Genomic DNA, 20,058 nt, shown 5'->3' on the forward strand with positions numbered 1-20,058 from the left:
AAAACATGCTTTTTCTGTGTTTTATACTGTGATAAAACATGGGTTTTTGACCGATCAGAGCGCGCGCAGGGTCCTGCCTATATTATAAAGATTAATGCAGTGTTTATTGCTTGTATTGGTTAAGTTTAATTTTATTGTTTCCATTTTTTAGCACGCACATGTTTCAACGAGTTTTTATTAGTCCTATATGTTGCGTGGGTAAATTCAACAAATTGACGTCAGTTTTTTTTGCATCTGTCCTCTTACTGATGATGAATTGCGTCATAACGTTGTCAAAGTGGCTGTGGAACCACGAGCCGCAAGCGAGTGGTTCCGCAGTAAACTTTGACAATGTTATGACGATATTTATCATCAATAAGAGCACAGACGCATAAAAAACTGACGTCAATTTGTTATTTACAATAACAAGACCACATAATGGTCAAATGTCGGGAATAAATGAGGAGAAAAGAAGCCGTATACTTGCCATAAACAAAGATAAGTGAATTTTATTCAAATGACGCGAACATTATCAATAGCCAATCAACGCGTGAGAAATTAGGTAGTTATTGTAAAAAAAGGATTTTAATATAATTTCCAGAGGTTGATTGGTCGAAAGGCTCATCATATGACGCTATATTCACCCCGCTAGAGCTTGGTTACTAAGCTTGCGATCTTTGCTATCTCGGCAATTAAACATGGCGGACAGTTGCTGAATGAAGTTTTCATTTATTCGAAAGACATCACTCCAAGTTCAGGATATTTGAAAGGATGGAGAATTTTCAAAATGACTGCTCTCGCCCTTGGACCAAAACTCTTTTCAAGAACTCGTATTCAAGGCTTTTAAGAATCGTAAACGTAGTGGTTGCGTCGATAACCAGCGGGTCAGATCGATTGACCGAAATTTATTTTTCTCCAAACTAAAGCTACCCATTTTTAGGCGATGATGACAACTGTGAATGAAGTGAACAACGATAAAACAAAGGTACTGGATGAATTTATTTTTCGTAGATTTCGCTCGTTTGCTTTACTGCCGAACTCGATGAGTAAATTGATTCACAATCAATGTACATGTAAGCTTATTATTAAAACTACGGCTGCATACGTTTATGCACACGAACAGTTGCGTCCGTGTTTTTATGTTTTAGTCCGTTATTTCGTAGTCCTTGATATTCACCTCTGAAAATTATACTAAAACAATGATTCGCCTCAGGCTTACTGAACATTGGTGAATAATTGTTACGTTATGCCATTGATTGTGCGCAGCGCGAAAAACGGAGAGAGAAAAAAAGGAGAGAGGCGGGCTTGGTGCTAGGAGCGAACAAACGCCTGGAATAATCTCAGTCATAAGTACGTGTTAATACTTGTCGACAAAATTGGAAGAAAACCGTAGAAGGGTTTTACAAACGTTGGAAAAACTGAGCGATAAATCACGAGACATTTTGGCGACAAAACAGCTACAAACTTTGGCAGGCCGTAAAGTAGAATACGGCCCGCTAAATTGACCAATCAAAGCGCGCCCATCAACTGTAGCTTGCATTGCAGGCTAAGTAACAGAAGATACAGTAAAATGGTAAATTTCTGGAGAAATTCTATCTCATCGAGGAAACCTTTTATGCCAGTGTTTTCCTTACTGAAGCTTTAATGAAAATTGAATTTACACACATTACAACCAGGTCTTTCGATCATATTTATTAAATCACGCCACAATTTCCTACAGTTGAGCAAGCATCTCACACACAAAAAAAATACACGCAAAATGAAAAGCCCTCTAAGACGCAGAGCCTTCGATCGAGGAAGCTCTATTCTGACAAATAATCCAATCTTAAAAACGGCTTTGGCCAGCAAGGCTATTGGCTTGTCAAAGGTACATTTGTAAATCACAAAATTCTTCAGATTGGGCGAAAGAAACATATCTTGAGGAAGCTAATTGACGGATGTAGTTGAGCTTTCTAGGAAAAATAAAGTTGGTTGGTCAAATCTACAGTTTATTTAGTCTCCCTTACTTTTAACTTATTTGTTTGATCTCCGCATTTCTCCATCACCTGACCTATAATGTATCACCACCAAGAGCTGATGCACTTCTTAAAATCTCTAAATCTTGAACATCTGAAGCCAATTGGTACCAGGCAGAAAGAGCTGTAAGGCCTTTTCTTGCAACACAGGTCGTGCTCGTAACAGCCGCGATACCAGCAGCAGTCACCGCAAACCCATCTCCAACACGTGCATCCCTTGCCGCATAATCCGCGGCAATTGTTTTCCGTTGGCTTTTCGCAGCAACGTATCTGCGTTTCGCCATCATTAAAACCGTCTTCTAAGTTATACGGAGCTTTCAGGTCGGGCAGTGTCTCTACGTCGGATGTCTTGAGTAAGTTAAAACACAGGGAGTGGAATGACTCGAGCACTTCCAGCTTTGTGGAGTTGTCACTGAGCGCGGCTAACGCTCGCCCCAGTAGCTGGACTGGAACATAGTGCAACTCACTCATGGCTTGTTGGTAGTGGTTCCTCAGAGCTTCGTATTCTGCCATTCCTTTCTGTCGTCTTAAAAAGGTTCGCCGCGCGTCTGGTGTTTCGGGAACGTCATCAGGAACGTAAGCCATGGAACCTTCACGCCTGAAAAACAAATTCCATTCAGAAATTCTGCCTGAGAAACGAGCGCCCGCAAATGAGCTGCTTCGGAGACAAGGCTAAAAATTACCCTATAGAACATGTTAGTATATAAACTCTGGCTGGTAGGTTTTGCTCGATGTCCCGTCTCTCCTCTTGAAAGAGGTTCGAAACGTTCGTTATAGAAAGCCACGACCGCTGACTCATCTGGAATTAAATTCTGCTACATGTATTTAAAGCGGATCAGTTCACCCTCATGAAGCAGTTAACATTCACATAACCACTTTTCCTGACACGTTAAGTCTCCAGACTGCTAAAAATCTCATAATTAGTCATTCTTTTAAACCTACGTGGACACCTTCTCACAGCCATCTTGACGTGAAATGAAAACTTAGATTTTGGAAAATGCTCTACTTTCAAACCAAAGGCTATCGATAGATTTCACGGGTACCGAGGACCACCGTGGGTCGCAAGGATTGTTTTCATTGTAAACGGCCAGTCCATTTACAAGCCTTCATTACCGTCATTTTCCCGCTGAATTGTTCATAGAGACGAAATTTAATTTTATCATACGCATCTAGCTGAAAATGGATTCCCTGTCGGCTTCAAGCTGAAGGGAAATCGCCAAATTCTGAATGTAAATGGTCACGTTTAGACATGGTCAGCGGGTTAGCAAACAAGTTAACAGGAATAGAACGCAAGTGACATAAGGTTGATGAACTGGTTAACGATAAAGATAAACAGGACATTTAGGATTAAATACGTGATTAGAACAAGATCAGTTCATCCAGAAGTTTGGAGAACGACCATTTCAAAATTAAATTTAAAATGTGAAAACGTGGAACGGTTTAATTTTTTTATACCCGTCCCGAGCGATGCCTGAACCAATGCTTTGAAGAAGAAAGAGTTTGGATAGAGATCGTGATCAACAAAAGTGTTTTCTCCTGTAGCCTTCAGAAGCCTCATTGAATGCTGCTGAACATCGAAGCAGATGCCCAGCACATTGTTGTTATAGTAACAGCCTTTGATTTTTTCCTCATTGTAATTTTCCAATTCAGCACCTTTATTTATGTTTCAAGCTTAGAAGTTCAACTCGACAAATACAAATTAAACTCAAACAAAACAAGACGATCTAAGATCGTAAGTCGGGCTGTAGCTAGACGTGCTGCTAGCTACGAGTGTTGATCACTTGCGGTGCGCAGGGATTCTAAAAATAGCATGTACAGTTGCATGTCTCAAAGAAATATCATTAAACCGTAATCATCACGAAAACATTGCTTATTTTAACTGACCGATAGATGAAAGTGAAAGCTACGGTAATCGTAGTGAAGTTGATTTGAGTTGTGACGTCACTTACGTGTTTTAGGAGATTGGGGTCACTGCCTTCTTCTCTCACCCTGTTCACTGCGGTTATTTCATATGTACTGCAGTCTTCATTTCCCTGAGTTCATAATAATATTGCCACCGAGTGAGTGTTTGTTTGCCTGGGAACACTGTAATAAGCTCGCAATGGATGGTACTTCTAATAGTAAACATGCACCTGAGGGTTGGCTTCTACCATATTCGTCTCTTGCACGAGAATCAAATATCTTAAAACTCCCATTATCAGTATGACAGATACTGACACCAATATATTCTATTGTCAGAATAAATGAAGAATAGTTTTGCGACAAGAGCGATTCAAAAGCCCTGCCTTTAGACATAATGTACTGATATCCCTCAATTATCGAATCACAATGATGTAGATTACCAGTGTAGCTTTCACTGTAATTAATTAGTATAGGTAATCATACGGTTTCGAGTTCAATTTGGAATTAATTTGCACGAGTGAGTTTTTCAAAAAGCTGAAATTGCACGAGCCGCTTCGGCGAGTGTAATTTCAGCTTTTTGAAAAACTCACAAGTGCAAATTATCTCCAAATTGAACGAGAAAAACCGTATGATTACTTATTAATAATATAAACATGAAAAAATTCGCGCGGAGGAAGTGCCGGAAGATCTTTCTTGAAGCCATTTTTTCTCATCTGAGAAAACTCTTTTCAAAGTTTCAGCACAAACTTTTTGTCATCATTTTATGTGATATCATTTTCTTAGAAAAGTTCCTATTTTCTTTCAGTCAATCATAATCCAGAATTTCGATGTGTAATTTGCACTGGTGTTACACTTTTTGCACTGATGTTACACTTTTTGCACTGGTGTTACACTTGAACTGCACTGCTCTTAGCCAATCAGAATCGAGTAATTTTTTCATGTGTATTATTAAGCAGGTAAATTTTTTTCTCAGACATAGCGATCTCCAATCATTGACGATAATTCTGTTTTTATTGAATACACCTGCCCTGAACATTGTGACAGTGTTGAATACAATAATTGATTACCAGCTCCATATTTTGTACCGGGTCATAACAGCTATGTATTCCCTTTATCCTATTATAAATCAAAGCGCTCAAACTCATAGCAACACATTGTTTTCCAGCATCTTCACCAAAGTACATAATATCACCTTGAACATATGGTGCCTAATGATTGTTAGAGTAGGATCAATACTATGAAGAGGATTTGTTTCAATGTCACTACACAGAGTAGCACAATGACCTATGTGGCTTGCGTTCTTGTACAGTCACACTTGATGGACTTGATGATATATTACAGCTATACAAAGATATTTGCCCAAAGACTCTCTGCAACTTGACGATTTTCGATTCAGTGTTGACCATGTAGAATGCCATTTCTTTCTCATCTTTTGTACAAACTTGATACTGTCATTATTACTCCTAATTCACGCGATCAAAACTAAAAATCGTAACCATTTAAGGTTACTGTAGACCTTTAAGGGCCTATGCTGTCCAAAATTATTTTTTTACATCAAATTCAAGACTTCTACTTTATCTGAATTTTCCAAAAAATATTATTTTAAAAACTTAAAACGCGAACGAGTTATCCACAAAAACGTGAATTCTTAAAACGAGTCAATGAACCGCACACTGTGATAAGCCAATTGAAATGTGTCAACCCTTGAGTTGAGCAGTAACAATTTTCGCGGCAACTGATCTCATCCGCGGGGTCGTATTTCGCTTCTTTTGTTTATCCCTTACGTCTTGCAATTTCTCGCACAGAAATCTTCTCTTTTGTTGGTTGTTTTCGTCTCCTAAGTGATAGACCAGGCGATTTTGCACGGTCTTCGTGTTCCCACATTCGAACGCAAGCGCAAATCGCAAGCGAGTGTTTCAATTCGTCGATGCCCTGATCTAGCTTCTTCTGGCAAAGAAGTTGATTGCCGCGAAATTACCGGCGAATTTAATCGCTGATATCTGACAACACAGCTTCTCCAAACGCTCCTTTCCTCTGCTTCGATGAGAGTTTTTCCATAGTCTAGTAAAACAAACAGGCTGATGAATGACACGTTTGGTTTTTTTTTAAAAATGTGTAAATATCCGCACTCGATTCGGCTCGCCAAGCAGGCCTGTACAAGGCTATTCCGCTATCATACCTCTTTTTTTCCTTTACCTTCTTTATGTACCATTTATCTGCTGATTCGGTTTATAAACTGCTGAATGTTTCACGGCAGACCTCGCTGCTCCCGATGTAAGATATAAAGATATATTGTAAATATGAACATTGCACAAACATTCCCAGGAAGCGTTACTGTAACCCGCTGGGGAGTTCAAAGCTTCGTTTCATTGGTTGGCGGCATGGCCACGTTGACAACCGCTTCAGTGAGGTGCGAAAACTGAGAATTTCCTTCGAGTCTGAAAACTCAAGCTTTATTTTTTGCGTGAATTACCTCTATTCGAATGAATTAATAGGGTGTGTAGATTTATCAGATTTTAACGAACTCTCTTCGTCAGATATTAGTGCACCAAAGTGTGTGTAGGCTCGATTTCCAGCCGTTTTGGGAGTGCGGTTGTTTATCCTGTGGGGCAAGGAACGCGGGCTTACAGAGCTATTGTCCAACTTTAAAAGGGATTTCCGAAGCAACCAATAGAAATATCGAAAAAGCCTCCCACACTTTGTTAGCTCATCACCTCCTGATTGATAATATTTAGTGAGTTTGGATGTCCGCGGTAACACACAGGCTGGTAATTCAGTTTACCAAGTGCGGTCATTTTTTTGTTTAAAGACTTGCGCGTGCCTATCAAAACAAATATAGCAAAATATGTTCTTAAGGTCCGGTAATACGGGCAACATTTTCCTTCAACTTGTCTCGCAACATTGTTGCATTGCACGTTGAAACACATTGTTGCGAGTATTACCACGTTGTGACCAACTTGTCTCGCAGCAAAATACAGTGTTGCAAGTCTGCAGAATTCTACAGGTATAATTGCTTAATCATGTGTAAATAAAGATGGCGCCTTCTTTAATATAATTTAGCATTTCGACGAAGTTCCACTTCGACTTCTGGCCGCCATTTTCTTCTTAATTTTCCGTGCCAGCGAAGTTCTTTCAGTATGAAGCTCAGTGTCGTTTCAGGTAGCTAGGCGAAAAGTTGTATTTTTGCGACAGTTCTTCCAAGCCTTTTGCCTTTTTTCCTGCTTGTTTTGAAGGGGCAAACGAGGTGTCCCAAAGACTATGATAGCCCTCGAGGTCTTTGTAAAGGACAAAGTCATGACTTTCCGAGAGTTACTGGTCTACTTCGAATTCAGGCTCGCCTTCACCGGCCGTCTTGTTTTTTTTTTTTTATTTGCCGCGCTTCGCGACAGCCAATCACAAGCGTTGAATTCAAATTTGTTGCGAGACAAGTCGTAGCTTCGGTGGTAATACGAGCAGCAAAAAAAAAAAAAAAAAAAAAAAAAAAAAAATGTTGCAGAAAGTAGAACTCGAGTCTTCTTTGCGCAACATGTTGCCTCAACTTGCAACACTGTATTTTGCTGCGAGACAAGTTGGTCACAAAATACGCGCAACAATGTGTTTCAACTTGCAATGCAACAATGTTGCGAGACAAGTTGAAGGAAAATGTTGTCCGTATTACCGGACCTTTATTTTCGAATTCTACAGTTTATTAGCTTTAAAAGGATATATAGTTTACTGCGGTTTTCGTTAAAGCAGCGCGTAAAGAAAGCATTTTCCGGAAGGCACCCCTGAAGGTCTACAGTAACCTTAATAAATAAAGTCAAGAATCTGGGATATGATAGACGACTGATAGATAACCAACCTCGCCAAGAGATTAGACCTCTGCAGTTTTTTCATTCGCGCGTTATCCGGAAAAAAACTTATTGAGCTTTGGCGGCCGTAAAGTAACAGAAACATCTGTCATTGAGTTTTGCAGTTGAAACGAAAACTTATTACTCCAGAGTTCCGACACGTTGAAATTGATACTTCTTTTAGTGCAAGAATTGTCCAGTTAGCAAGAACTAAAGCGATAACTCATCCTTTGACCTACGAAATACGAGGGTAAACCCATAGGACCCTATAGTCGGTTCGCCCGACTAATAACAACGGAATGTACAGAAAACGTGAAAGTAGTGATTATTACGCAATGTCTCGAAACGAAAACTATAAGAAGGTAAAATAGGAGAAGAGAGGCGGCCTTACTGATTGCGCCTTTTTCCATAAATGAACACTAAGTTGTTCACAAGTTTCAGAACAGAAATTAATTAAAAGAGGTGTTAAAATTTATATAGAGTGTCCGTTAAAATATGCCGTAATAAAAAGAACTCATTTGTATACGCAGTTTTGGTGTTCTGCAAAATTATTTATCATCCATATTGGACGTTTGAATGGTCAGGATATAAGGCAGCCAAAACAATCCAAAATACGAAATAAGGTACGTAACCGGTTTTTGGGTTAAAAAGCTTTAAAAATGCTTTGTGAGTATGCAAATAACTGGCGATAACAACATTTTCCTAGGGTTAGTAATCAAAGAATACACTGGCAAAACAATAACATCACCCTGAAATCATCTGCTCTCTTATAACAGGAACTATTTAATTCCAATTAGTACTGGATCTCGGCTGAAATTAAACGTCTATTGAAAAACAGTCTACCGTGATCGTTAACGGATGATACCATATTTGTAATCGCACTGACTCATTTAACACACAATTTTAACGTGTTGGTAACAACTGCAATTCCATGTAACACCTCTAATGTAGAAACAGACTACTACGATTAAGTCTAGTTTTGCAATTAAAAAAAAAAAAAACACCACAGCAAGGTTACGCAAAGTTTTATTTCTAAAGGTTCGTATTTTTATGGTTTAAAAATATGTGTCTGATTCAGGAATTCAGCAGTTTATGTCAGTCCCACGAAATGGTTTGTTTCCCATCGCCATGTTTCCTGTAAAAGTGAAGCGATGGGTTAAATTAAAAAATAAAAAAAATTGACCTCAGAAATAGCTACAAGTTAACAACAACTAAAACGTACGAAGACGTGGTTATAGTTCGACGCGAACACACGAATGCAGAGCAAAAGAAGAGCAATCGAGGGGCGATTTGCATAACTTCAACCTCTCCAGTCGAGCGGAACAACCGAATGCTCGTACGCGTAGTCTATTATGAGACTAATTTAGAAGTCAGAGTTACTTGAATATGTATAAAGAAGACCCGACAAATGGCAACAGGCCATGAAGCAAAACCATTTTTTTTTTTCAGTTTTTCAAATCATCTGTGTCGGTCGGGCGATGCGAGAGAGGTTTTGAGAACTGAGATTGATCAGGCATAACACTTTTCCAAACATATATTTTGTTTATCAAATTGAACGTACGGAATGCTGAATTTTGAATTTGTATATAGTGATTTTGCAGCCGCATTTATTAAAAAAAAATCAAATCGTTCGTTATTGTTTAAACTAAGAGACTATCTATATAACCAAGGTTACCGTGTACCTTCAAGGGTATCTGCAGCCCGACGGAGTAGAGCCTCGTGATCACAGCACTGATACCCTAAATCATATCAAATAAGAGCTAAAATATTTGGTTATGCAAAAGTATTATTAGGTTTCTCGGAAAATGAATTATCGAACAGGTTTCGAGACGTCTAAACTCGAAATTATAAATCAGCTTTCTTAAGTTCCAGCTGACTCAACGCGATCTTTTATATTTTGGGAGTTTTTTAATTTTTCTCGAGATCAAGAACGCAACCACTTAGAAAGCTTGTTGGGGTTTTCACAATTGCTGTGAGATGGCTTGGGAGCGACCTCGCGGAAATGACTTTTGGAAATAATTTTAAGAATTGTCAAATTCCCCAACACGCTTTTGCTGGATATAGAGTAATGTTTCAACTGACCCTGACCAAATTTGTCTAAAATCGGACAAATCAAGTTAATCTGACTTGTAACTCGTATAAGTGTCTCCATACAGCGAAAATAAAGTTTTGTGAAAATTAACAGCGCTTGAAAATAATATCCTGAACAAACAAACACAGCCCTCAAATCCATTAAAAAATTTTTACTGAATATTGACTCTTTTTGAATTTGCTTTTCTCTTTGTTATAGCTCATATTTAAAAAGTTTATTTTACGGAGAAAAACGAAAAGAAAGAGAAAATTTTCAACTCCGAAGACATACTGTAACCCTTAAAACATGAGTGTTAAGACATCAGAGCTGAAACTGTGGGCTGACATCGGGATACTTGAAACCAACTGTGGAGCGAAGTGCATTGTTTAGCTTTGATTTCAGGTTACAGGAAGTCTTAACTTTAAGATAGATCAATCGTGACTTTGCACCTCAGTTAGAACAAAGGATCTTTTCCCTCTTATATAAACAGGATGTTATAAGACACACGTGAATAATAATTAAGTTGTTTACGAAGGAAAGATCTGCAGTAAGAAGTTGAAAATATTAATTTTACCAGTTTGATTGGAATTTTCCCGAGTGTACTTTGTTGGATTTCCCCGACCTTTCCATTATATTTTGCTTTTAGATTTTCCTGGTAAATGCATTTCCCGAAAGGAAAATGTAAACAGTGCTAAACGCCCTGAAGTATTAAATTTATTCATTTTTACCAATCATAAAATGATATTGTCGCTTTTCTGTTCATAGCATTAATCATATTAATCTGAAATGTTATAGACACAATCAATATTCTGTGGCAATAAAAACTCATTCCAATCGAATGTTTATTGTTAGCTGACAGAAGTGAATACTAATAAAATTAATTCCTTGTGACAAATTATCGTTAAAAGCTTTTAACACTAAAAGCTGTTCGCTTGAAGCCACCAGCTATATCAACTCGCGTGAGCGGAACTCAATTATTTCATATCCGGAAAATATCTATTGTTTGACTTGCAAGGTTTGACGCCCGCCAGGTGAACAAATATTTTGAACATACCATTTGATGACGCTTAATTCCACGTCAGCAACCTAAAGGGAAATTTTGTGTGGAATCAACATAAAATCTAACGACTCTGCTGAACGCATCCATTTCCAGTGAGGGTCTGTGGCTGAACATTGTGCCTGAGAGAAACCCAACAGCCATGATGTCCATGCTTCAGCTTGCGAGCTCAATTGTCGCCATTCTGTTCTCCATAGCAGCCATATCTGCAAATCAAGGACTTCACTTAAAGAGTCATTCCGAGGCCCAAGTCGAAGGATGCTACATCCACAATGAAACCATGGGTGTTTGCTTCGATGTTGGCAAAGGCCACATGAAGTTAATGAAGACAACCGGGGAACAAATTTTGCTTTACAGAGAACTTGGCCCTGAAATGTTGTTCTACCAAGTGTTGGATCAGGCTTTTATCGGGTAAGTAGAATCAACACTATAGAGATTAGTTTATGCATGAAATGACACAGTGGCGAATATCTGAAATGTCTCCATGTAGCAGCTGCCTTGCATTTTCATCACTACGTAGACATCGATCTTTTCCTCCGTAGATGCAAAGGCGTTTTTCGCGGCTTTCCATAACGAACGTTTCGAACCTCTCTCGAGGAGAGAGGGCATCGAGAAAAACCTGTCAGACAGAGTTTATATACTAACATGTTGTATAGAGTAATTTTAAGCCTTGTCATCTTAGCAGACCCTTTGTGGGCGCTCGTTTCTCGCTTTTGTCGTTAATTCAAGAGAAATACTGAGTACTCTATAGTACTAACAGTACTATACAAGACATTAATACTGAAGACTAAAACGGGAGGAAAACTGATAGCAAATTACATGCAGATTTTCTGAATGGAGTTTGTGTTTTTTTAGGCATGAAGGTTCTATGGCTTACGTTCCCAGTGACGTTCCCGAAACACCAGACGCGCGGCGAACCTTTTTAAGACGACAAAAAGGAATGGCAGAATACGAAGCTCTGAAGAGCCATTACCAACAAGCCACGAGTGAGTTGCACTATGTTCCAGAAGTCCAGCTACTGGAGCGAGCGTTAGCCGCGCTGGGTGACAACTCCGCAAGGCTGGAAGTTCTCAAGTCATTCCACTCCCTGTGCTTTAACTTACTCAAGGCCTCCGACGTAGAGACACCGCCCGACCTGAAAGCTCCGTATGACTTAGAAGATGGTTCCATTGATGGCGAAAGGCAGAAACGTGGCTGTGCAAAGCCAACGAGAAACAATTGCCGCGGATTATGCGGCAAGGGATGCTCGTGTTGGAAGTGGTTTTGTGGTGACTGCTGCTGGCATCGCGGCTGTTACGAGCACGACCTGTGTTGCAAGAAGAAACCTTACAGTTCTTACTGCCTCGTACCAATTGGCTTAAGATGCTCTGGATTTAGTGGTTATAAGAAATGCATGAAGAGCTCTTGGTGGTGATACAGGAGGTCAGGCGATGAAGAAGTGCGGGGATCAAACAAATAATTTAAAAGTAAGGGAAACTGATTAAACCGTAGATTTGACCAAGCAACTTTATTTGTCCTGGAACGCTCAACTACATCCGTCAAGTAGCTTCCTCAAGATATGTTTCTTTCGCCCAATCTGAAGAATTTTGTGATTTACCTATATACCTTTGACAAGCCAATAGCCTTGCCGGCCAAAGCCGTTTTTAAGATTGCATTATTTGTCAGAATAGAGCTTCCTCGATCAAAGGCTCTGCGTCTTAGAGGGCTTTTCATTTTGGCGTGATTTTTGTTTTTGTGTGAGACGCTTGCTCAACTGAAGGAAATTGTGACGTGATTTAATAAACATAATTAAAAAACCTGGTTGTAATGTGTGTAAATTTAATTTTCATTAAAGCTTCAGTAAGGAAAACACTGGCATGAAAGGTTTCCTCGATGTAGTAGATCTCCTAGAAATTTACCATTTTACTTTAGTATACTGAATTTCCAGAGGTGAATATGGGAATTGGACATTCTGATTGGTCGAAAAGCTCGGCATGATGACGCTATATTCACCCCACTAGAGCTTGGTTACTAAGCTCGCAACCTTTGTCCATCTCGGGAAGTAATTCCTTTAATATCGTCTTGCTTTCATATAGCAATCGCTAGAATTTCAACCGCAGAGGCAAAAAGGTAGGGAGAAAGGGGATCCCCCTGCCTAACTCCACGCTCTGTCTTAAAGTAGTGAGAGCAAAGGCCATTGTTTATAATACAACTTTGAATATCTTTATAGAAAATATTGACCCATTTTATGAAATCAGGCCCAAACCGAATTGATTCAAACATTTTTCAAGAAAAGTCCATTCCAAACTGTGGAATGCTTTCTCAAAGTCAAAAAAAAAAAGTAAAATTCCGGTAATTTCTTAGCACTTGTATAGTCCATTACATCAAGAATTGAGTGTATATTCTCACTGATATTTCTGCTCGGGATATATTCTGACTGATTATAATGTATTAATTTAGGCAATAGACTTTTCATTCTTTCTGCAATAACTTTTGAGGCTCTCTTTGTATCAAAATTCAAAAGAGAAATTGCCCTCCAGTTTTGAATATCACAACGATCTTGGTCCTTTTTATTACAATTAATGTAATTACAGCCTGTTTTTCTGAAGGGCTCATTTCTCCTTGTACAAAAGATGCATTGAAGCATTCATATAGAATTCTATAGGTAGACCGTCATTTCCCGGAACCTTATTTAATGGAAAAGAGTTTATAATTTTAGAGTATTCTTCAAGACTTATCAGTCCTTCGCAGAGATCTTGATTCATGTGAAAGCGTGGGAATAGGCAAGTCTTCAAAGCGAAAATATAATTCGTTTTCGCCAGAGCAATTTTTTTTCTTGATTTATAAAGATTTTCAGAAATATTTTCCCTCCCTCTAAAATTTCGAAGGGATCCACGGTAATTACTCCACTAAGACGAAGCTTGCGTATGTGCTTTCTTATATGATTACGTTTTTCTAAATTAAAGAAATATTTATAATTTTTTTCTCCATGTTCATACCACCTCGCTCGTGATCTAACTATTATACCCTCAACCTTTCTATCATACATTTGTTTCATTTTTTCTTTCAAGACATTTAAAGTTGATAAGTTCTCTTAACTGGGATTGTTTTGAAAAACTAAAGAGGCTTCTTGGAGTTCTCTATTTAACTGCCACTCCTCTGCTTTACTTTGCTTACTTTTACTCACCGAATATTGTCTGGAGTATTTCTTAACATTATATTTCACCCAATCCCAAACAGAGCGTGGGTCGCTAAGATTTTGCTTGCCTTCTTGAATCCAAGAAGGAAGAAGACAATTTATTTCATCGACATATCGTTTATCATTCCTGGACCCTTTACTTTGTCATCAACATCTTGAAACTCTATTGTTATCGCAGAATGATCGGTTTTTATTGCTGAAATTATGTCAACATTATAAACGTTGTCCGATAAAGAATTAGAAATAAGCCAATAGTCCAGTCTTGAGAAAACCAAAGGATTTGATTGACTCCAGGTAAAGCTGCGTATCGTGAGATTCTTTATACGCCAAATGTCATGTAAATCAAGCTCTGACTGCAAGTGTTGAATTATGCTAATTACAGATTGTCTTGGAATCATGTTGCCACCCCTTTTGTCGATGACTGGATTTAAAGGACAGTTGAAGTCTCCTCCAACAATAATATTTTCAGTTTCGTCCAAATTGTTTTTCACAATGGTTTGCAAAAGTGACCGATAAAAGGTAACCATTTCGTTATCCCGATTTGGAGCGTAAATATTAACTAGAAGAGCAGGTGCTCCACTTAGCAGAACTTTAAGCATAATAAATCTACCGTTAGAGTCAACAATGGATTCTTCAACCGTACAATCAAAATTATTCCTGAATAGAATTGCCACCCCTCTCGCATTGTTAGCCCCATGAGAGCAAAACAATGTGGCACCCCTTTCTCTTTTCCACCAAACTTCATTCCCTCGAGTGGAATGTGTTTCCTGTAGGAAAACAATATCCGGTTTTTGTTTTCTAAGCCAAGTAGATATCGTCCGTCTTTTTCGAAAGTTGCTGATGCCTCTCGTATTTAAAGATATAAGTTTACCCTTCACCATTTTTGATGAAAGAACATAGAGAACAATCAAAATTAAGGAGAAGAAGGATCGTTAGGTATCTATAATTAAATAACCATCCAAGTATAATCACTGAAATCTTCCAATAATAAGAGCCATAAAGTGACTGAAAAAAACTTCGTCTCGGTGAATGAATATTCACCAATTTTAACTTAGCCTTCGCGAATAATTGTTAAATATGTCCTGTTACTTAGCCTACAGTTACTGGGCGCGTTGTGATTGGTCAATTTACCGGGCCTTATTCTACTTTACGGTCCGCCGAAATTTGAAGCTCTTTTTTAGCCAAAATGTCTCGTGATTTATCGCTCCGTTTTTTCAACGTTATGGCAAATAAACGTGTAAAAATGTTTCTACGGTTTTCTTCCAATTTTGTCGACGGTGTTAAAACGTGCTTATGACTGAGATTGTTTCAGGCGTTCGTTCGCTCCTCGGTCCAAGCACCTCTCTCTCCGTTTTCTCTCGCCGTTTTTCGCTCTGCGCCCCAACTAACTGAACGCCTGGAAGCTAGAGGCTACTAATGACTTAGCAACGATTATCTGCTCGTTGACTTGTAATGCTTTTGATAGCGTTCCATAACTTGAAGGGCAATAAACAAAGATTCATATAACTGTTCAGTATACGAGCCGACAAAAAGAGGTTGGCAAGAGATACGTATCGTTTTGGTATTATGTGCAGCGCAATGTAGTTTTATGCGTGGCCGTATTCATCGACGTAAGCAGTCAGTGCAAACTAAATCGATAACATCGACGGTTTAAGGAGCATTTGTACCTCCGCACGTGCGTTATAAGCCTTGATTGACTTTCCGGCTTTGCTGTTTTCTGCGAAACAACGCCGTGAAATGACTTAATTCCGTGTATTCCAGGAAGCAAGTACGACGATAGCCTATTCCTAAACTTCCTCCTTCAAATTTAGCGCTTTCACGGTATATTGAGATGTAGGGATAGATCTTAACAGTGATAGGCAAACTGAACTGACTCTAGATTAGTTCCAAGTTTTAGATAAAATCTAAATTCGTTTTTTTTAATCCACGTTGTCCCCGCTGTCGCCCTGGTAGTTCTAAATTACCGGATCTTTTTCCCAATTTCAACGCTTAATAGACCCCCATACCCATCTGTACATATCATTTGAAAGCTATTGATCCGTGTCATGTATTCCAAAAATCGGATCAACAAGGTCCGACAAAGTAAAATTACAAAAAAGATAGAGAACGAAAAAGCTCTTACGTTATTTCGGGTAGCCATGCAGCGCCCCTATCATTTTTGCTTTTTATTCTAGCAAAACGTTGTAATTACTAATTATAACTCTGCGGTGAAATAAAAGATTTTGTTGTTGTTTAAAAGTTAAAGGGGTAGTGAACTTTATCATGTACAAGAGGAGTTCGCTATTTTATTGAGATTAGCCAGGATAAGATGTTCCCGGATCTTGAGCTAGCGGTGTTCAAATGTGCGATTATGATGTTACAAGCTGTTTCGTGTCGTCCTCCAGCAGACCACGCGGAGCTTTTTTGGACATGAGCAAAGCCTTCGATAGTATTAATAAAGATATTCTCCTTTTAAAATTACAAGATCTCGGCATTTCTAAAAATGCTCTTGTGTGGTTCAGCAGCTACCTGACCAATAGATACCAAGTCGTACGTATAAACTCGGCCCTCTGGAATTCGCTGCGGTTAACTAGTGGTGTTCCTCAAGGAAGCATTCTTGGGCCGCTCCTTTTTAGTATCTTCATCAACGACTTACCCTCTATCCCAAGAATTTGGTTACTACAATGTTACGTTGACGATACTAATTAAACTTCAGATCTAAGTTGCGTGATTGCGTGACTGCCGTGAATGCTCTAAATAGCGACCTTTTTTTCAATACGCAACTGGTGTCTCAAAACAAAACTCATAGTTTTTGGACTGCCGACAATTAATGGCCAAACTCCCCGACTTCTAAATATCTCTTTTAGGGAAAGATCTTGCTCTTGCATTCTCGGCCGAAGATTTTGGGGTTGTTCTAGACCCGCAACTAACGTTTGATGACCATGACACCTCGTCTTGTGTGTCAAGCCTCGCACAAATTAGTCGTGTTAAACATGTCCTTGATCGTAAACAACTGGTGACAGTAATAAACGCCTTAGTCTTTAGTAAATTACTCTACTGTTCCACAGAGTGGTCAAACACCTCGAACAAAAATATATGTAGACTACAGTCCGTGCAGAACTTTGCCGCGTGTATTATTACAGGAACCAGGAAGTTTGATCATATTACCCCCGCATTAAGAGATCTACGTTGGAAACAAAATCTGTTCTTCCGTGACGCTGTCATGGTATTTAAATGTATGTCTGGTCAAGCGCCCCGTTACCACAGTGATCAATTCACGACAAGAAATGCGATCACCGGGCGTATGACCCGAAGTTGTCAACTATTAAACATCCCTTTGTACTGAAGTCGAGTACCGGACAGAGAACATTTTACTACCGCATGGCGCACATCTGGAACAATCTACACAATACTCTTAAAACCGCAAAATCGATTTCTACTTTTAAATTGTACTTGAAAAACAAATTGATAACTGACTTTTTAAATGGCGCGTCATGATGGTATGTCACTGCATTTTAGTATTTGTTGTGTGATGAATTGTATGTTGTATGATTATTGTTTATTGTTTATCGTATTCTTTCCCGTTTACTGATTGACTTGTAAACCACTTCTTTTCACTTAATTAATTTAACTCTCTTGTGTTGTCACTGGAAAGCCCCATCAGGGGAGTGTCAATAAACTATTGTTGTTGTTATTGTTTAAATAGTGATTTACGAGTCCAATTTCAACCAAATTTGACCCAAATAGCAACGTGCGCAGTTATTGTCCATAAAGCGAACAGTTCAATGAAGTTCTGTTCTCTTCGCTGCAGATGATTGTGAATTATTTGCCACCTCTCGAGTGCGGTCGCATCAGAGCTGCAAAGGTTTTTCACTTCAAGCGCATTTCTGACTACGATAGTACGAAAAATAACCCTATAATGTTGATGCAGAAACTACGAAAACGATCCATGAAAGCGGTACGTGACGGAGAAAGTAGTAAAAGAATTTCTCAAGAAGAAGATTTTCGAAAAAGGGAGCAAACGAAGTCTGCAGTAAGTGTTCAGCTTAAATTGATTTCACTGACAACTGCCTGCAAGTAGGCTCGATTCCGGGAGCTAGGAGCGCAGGCTCTTATCCTGAACAGCAGCTGCTAATCGAGCCTAGCTGTGAGCAGAAGTTTGTAAACTTGGTCACATCAGAAGTTCTGACGTCAGTAATTTTCACAATGAATCCACAATTTCCCTGCAGCAACGTATGATAATAAAAATTATCGGGTGAGTCTTAAATTCGTCATATCCAGAATATTCAAGATCTCTGTAACTCTGATCATCGAAATTCTTTAATCAGTGTACCTGTACAAGATTTGAAAGCTACATAGTTCTGAGAGGTCAACTTAGCTTTGCTTGTAGAAAAATCGATCTGCTATGTACACAGATGCATCGTTTACTTGTCAGGAGTTGTTCATTTTTCTTAAATTGTTAGCCAACTATGATGATTAATGCTTCTGGAAACAACATGGCCTTCTGCATGGTTTTTCTACAGAGTTTCGCGGACAATCCTCCAATTTTTTGGGCTTTCCAATGGCGGACCCAGACTTTGAGCTGAAGGGGGAGGGGGGCGGTTTTGATTTACTTGCCCTGCCGGCTTTTCTTCCTTCAGTCATTTCTTCTTTTTTTACCCAAAATAAGGGGGGGGGCGCTCCGGGCCCCTCCCCTAGATCCGCCACTGCTTTCTGCCAAGAAGTTACAAAAGATGCTAAGAGGTTTCAAAATATCTGTAGGAGTATGAATAATTTGGGCCCGTTGGATCCTACATCTTGTTGCGTGAAACCATTAACTGGACAACAAACATAGAAGGCATCAATTACTTGTTTGTTTGTTACGGAAGTCGTTTACGCTCATGAATGCTTTTATATACTCTTGGTCTTTTAGACGAGGTTGCAGCAGCGTACTAAAGAGCTTTTACCATTTCGGCCATTGTGTTGTGCTTTGGTTAATTTAAACAGTGTCAAAACAAGTTCCAAAAGTAATATCTCCGCATTATGTAAAGGGAAAAAAGGAATTATGATATTAGAAAAATTGGACTAGATTTAATTAGAATTCAATATTACAGGTTACTTCCTTGTAGCGATGAGCACGCACGCTAATTAGCCGTCATTTTCTTAGAAAGTTTAAAGTAGCAATAACAATGTCTGTTAGGAAATATGACAGAAATCTCCTCAGTCGATGCAGTTCCCATGAAACGTAACACTGATTGACCTCGTATCAACTTCCATGAAATGAGGAAGCAATGTGGCGCAGTTCCAGTCAGTTGGCCATGCAAAAGTTACCCTTGTAATCGCCAAAGTTAATTAAAGCCCTGTTTTCGAAAATAAATTGACCGAGTAATATGACCTTAACCCTGTTAGTCAGCCGTTACGTGTACTAAATTTTGTTAGTGAGGACTGTAAGACCGTCAGCTGGCGAGATGACAATCAAACAAGGAAGAGATTAATACATCTCACGCAATTGTTGTTTTAACACTATATCAGTAATCATTGAGTCATTTCATGGTGTACAACTGATTACCTTTAAATAGAAGGGTGCATCCGAAATAATATTTTACTGAAGTGGCAAAATAAAACACCAAACGGGCACACAAAGCTAATGAACAGGAATGATAAACATTGCGAAAGATTAAGACATGCACAACCAGTACGGGGAGACTCGGAACTTGAAATGTTCAGGCTAACTACGCTATCTGGTATGTTGTTCGCTTTGCTTGAGTTGCATGCCTGTAAATAATCCAGAGACTGCGTGTTTATCTTGGGTAAACATACCTTTTGGTGTTACACACACCTGTATAGCTTACATAAAGAGACTGTTATCTGCCCATCCATCTAGGCGAAAACGTGTTCCAGATGAAAACAAGTCACTTGACATTCGCTACCGCTTTAGACAAGGAAATCACGATTGCACACACTAGTGTCATCACTTGCTTCATAAAAACCAAGTAAATGATGTTTTTGTACGCGCACGCTGAAGAAAATACAAACGACTTTTTGCGGAACGTAAACCGATCACACTT

At 39.0% G+C, this 20,058-nt stretch overlaps 2 protein-coding genes across 2 annotated transcripts; one reads left to right on the forward strand and one right to left on the reverse strand.

Annotated features, from left to right (window-relative positions):
- Window positions 1-1,663: 1,663 nt before the first annotated feature.
- Window positions 1,664-19,868, reverse strand: LOC149110017 (uncharacterized). The gene is made up of 3 exons (XM_089291650.1): window positions 19,811-19,868; window positions 3,944-4,027; window positions 1,664-2,592 (listed from the first exon to the last, which is right to left on the reverse strand). Exon 3 carries the CDS (start codon window positions 2,577-2,579, stop codon window positions 2,040-2,042), a length of 540 nt encoding a protein of 179 aa, XP_089147776.1. The 5' UTR covers window positions 2,580-2,592; window positions 3,944-4,027; window positions 19,811-19,868; the 3' UTR covers window positions 1,664-2,039.
- Window positions 10,857-12,703, forward strand: LOC149110018 (uncharacterized). The gene is made up of 2 exons (XM_089291649.1): window positions 10,857-11,265; window positions 11,710-12,703. The coding sequence occupies exons 1-2, from the start codon at window positions 10,997-10,999 to the stop codon at window positions 12,266-12,268; spliced, it is 828 nt and encodes a 275-aa protein (XP_089147775.1). The 5' UTR covers window positions 10,857-10,996; the 3' UTR covers window positions 12,269-12,703.
- Window positions 19,869-20,058: the final 190 nt, after the last annotated feature.

This window comes from Orbicella faveolata, unplaced genomic scaffold, assembly GCF_042242905.1.
Source record: "Orbicella faveolata isolate gen_17 unplaced genomic scaffold, um_ofav_v1 contig_24, whole genome shotgun sequence".
Classification (NCBI taxonomy): Eukaryota; Metazoa; Cnidaria; class Anthozoa; order Scleractinia; family Merulinidae; genus Orbicella; species Orbicella faveolata.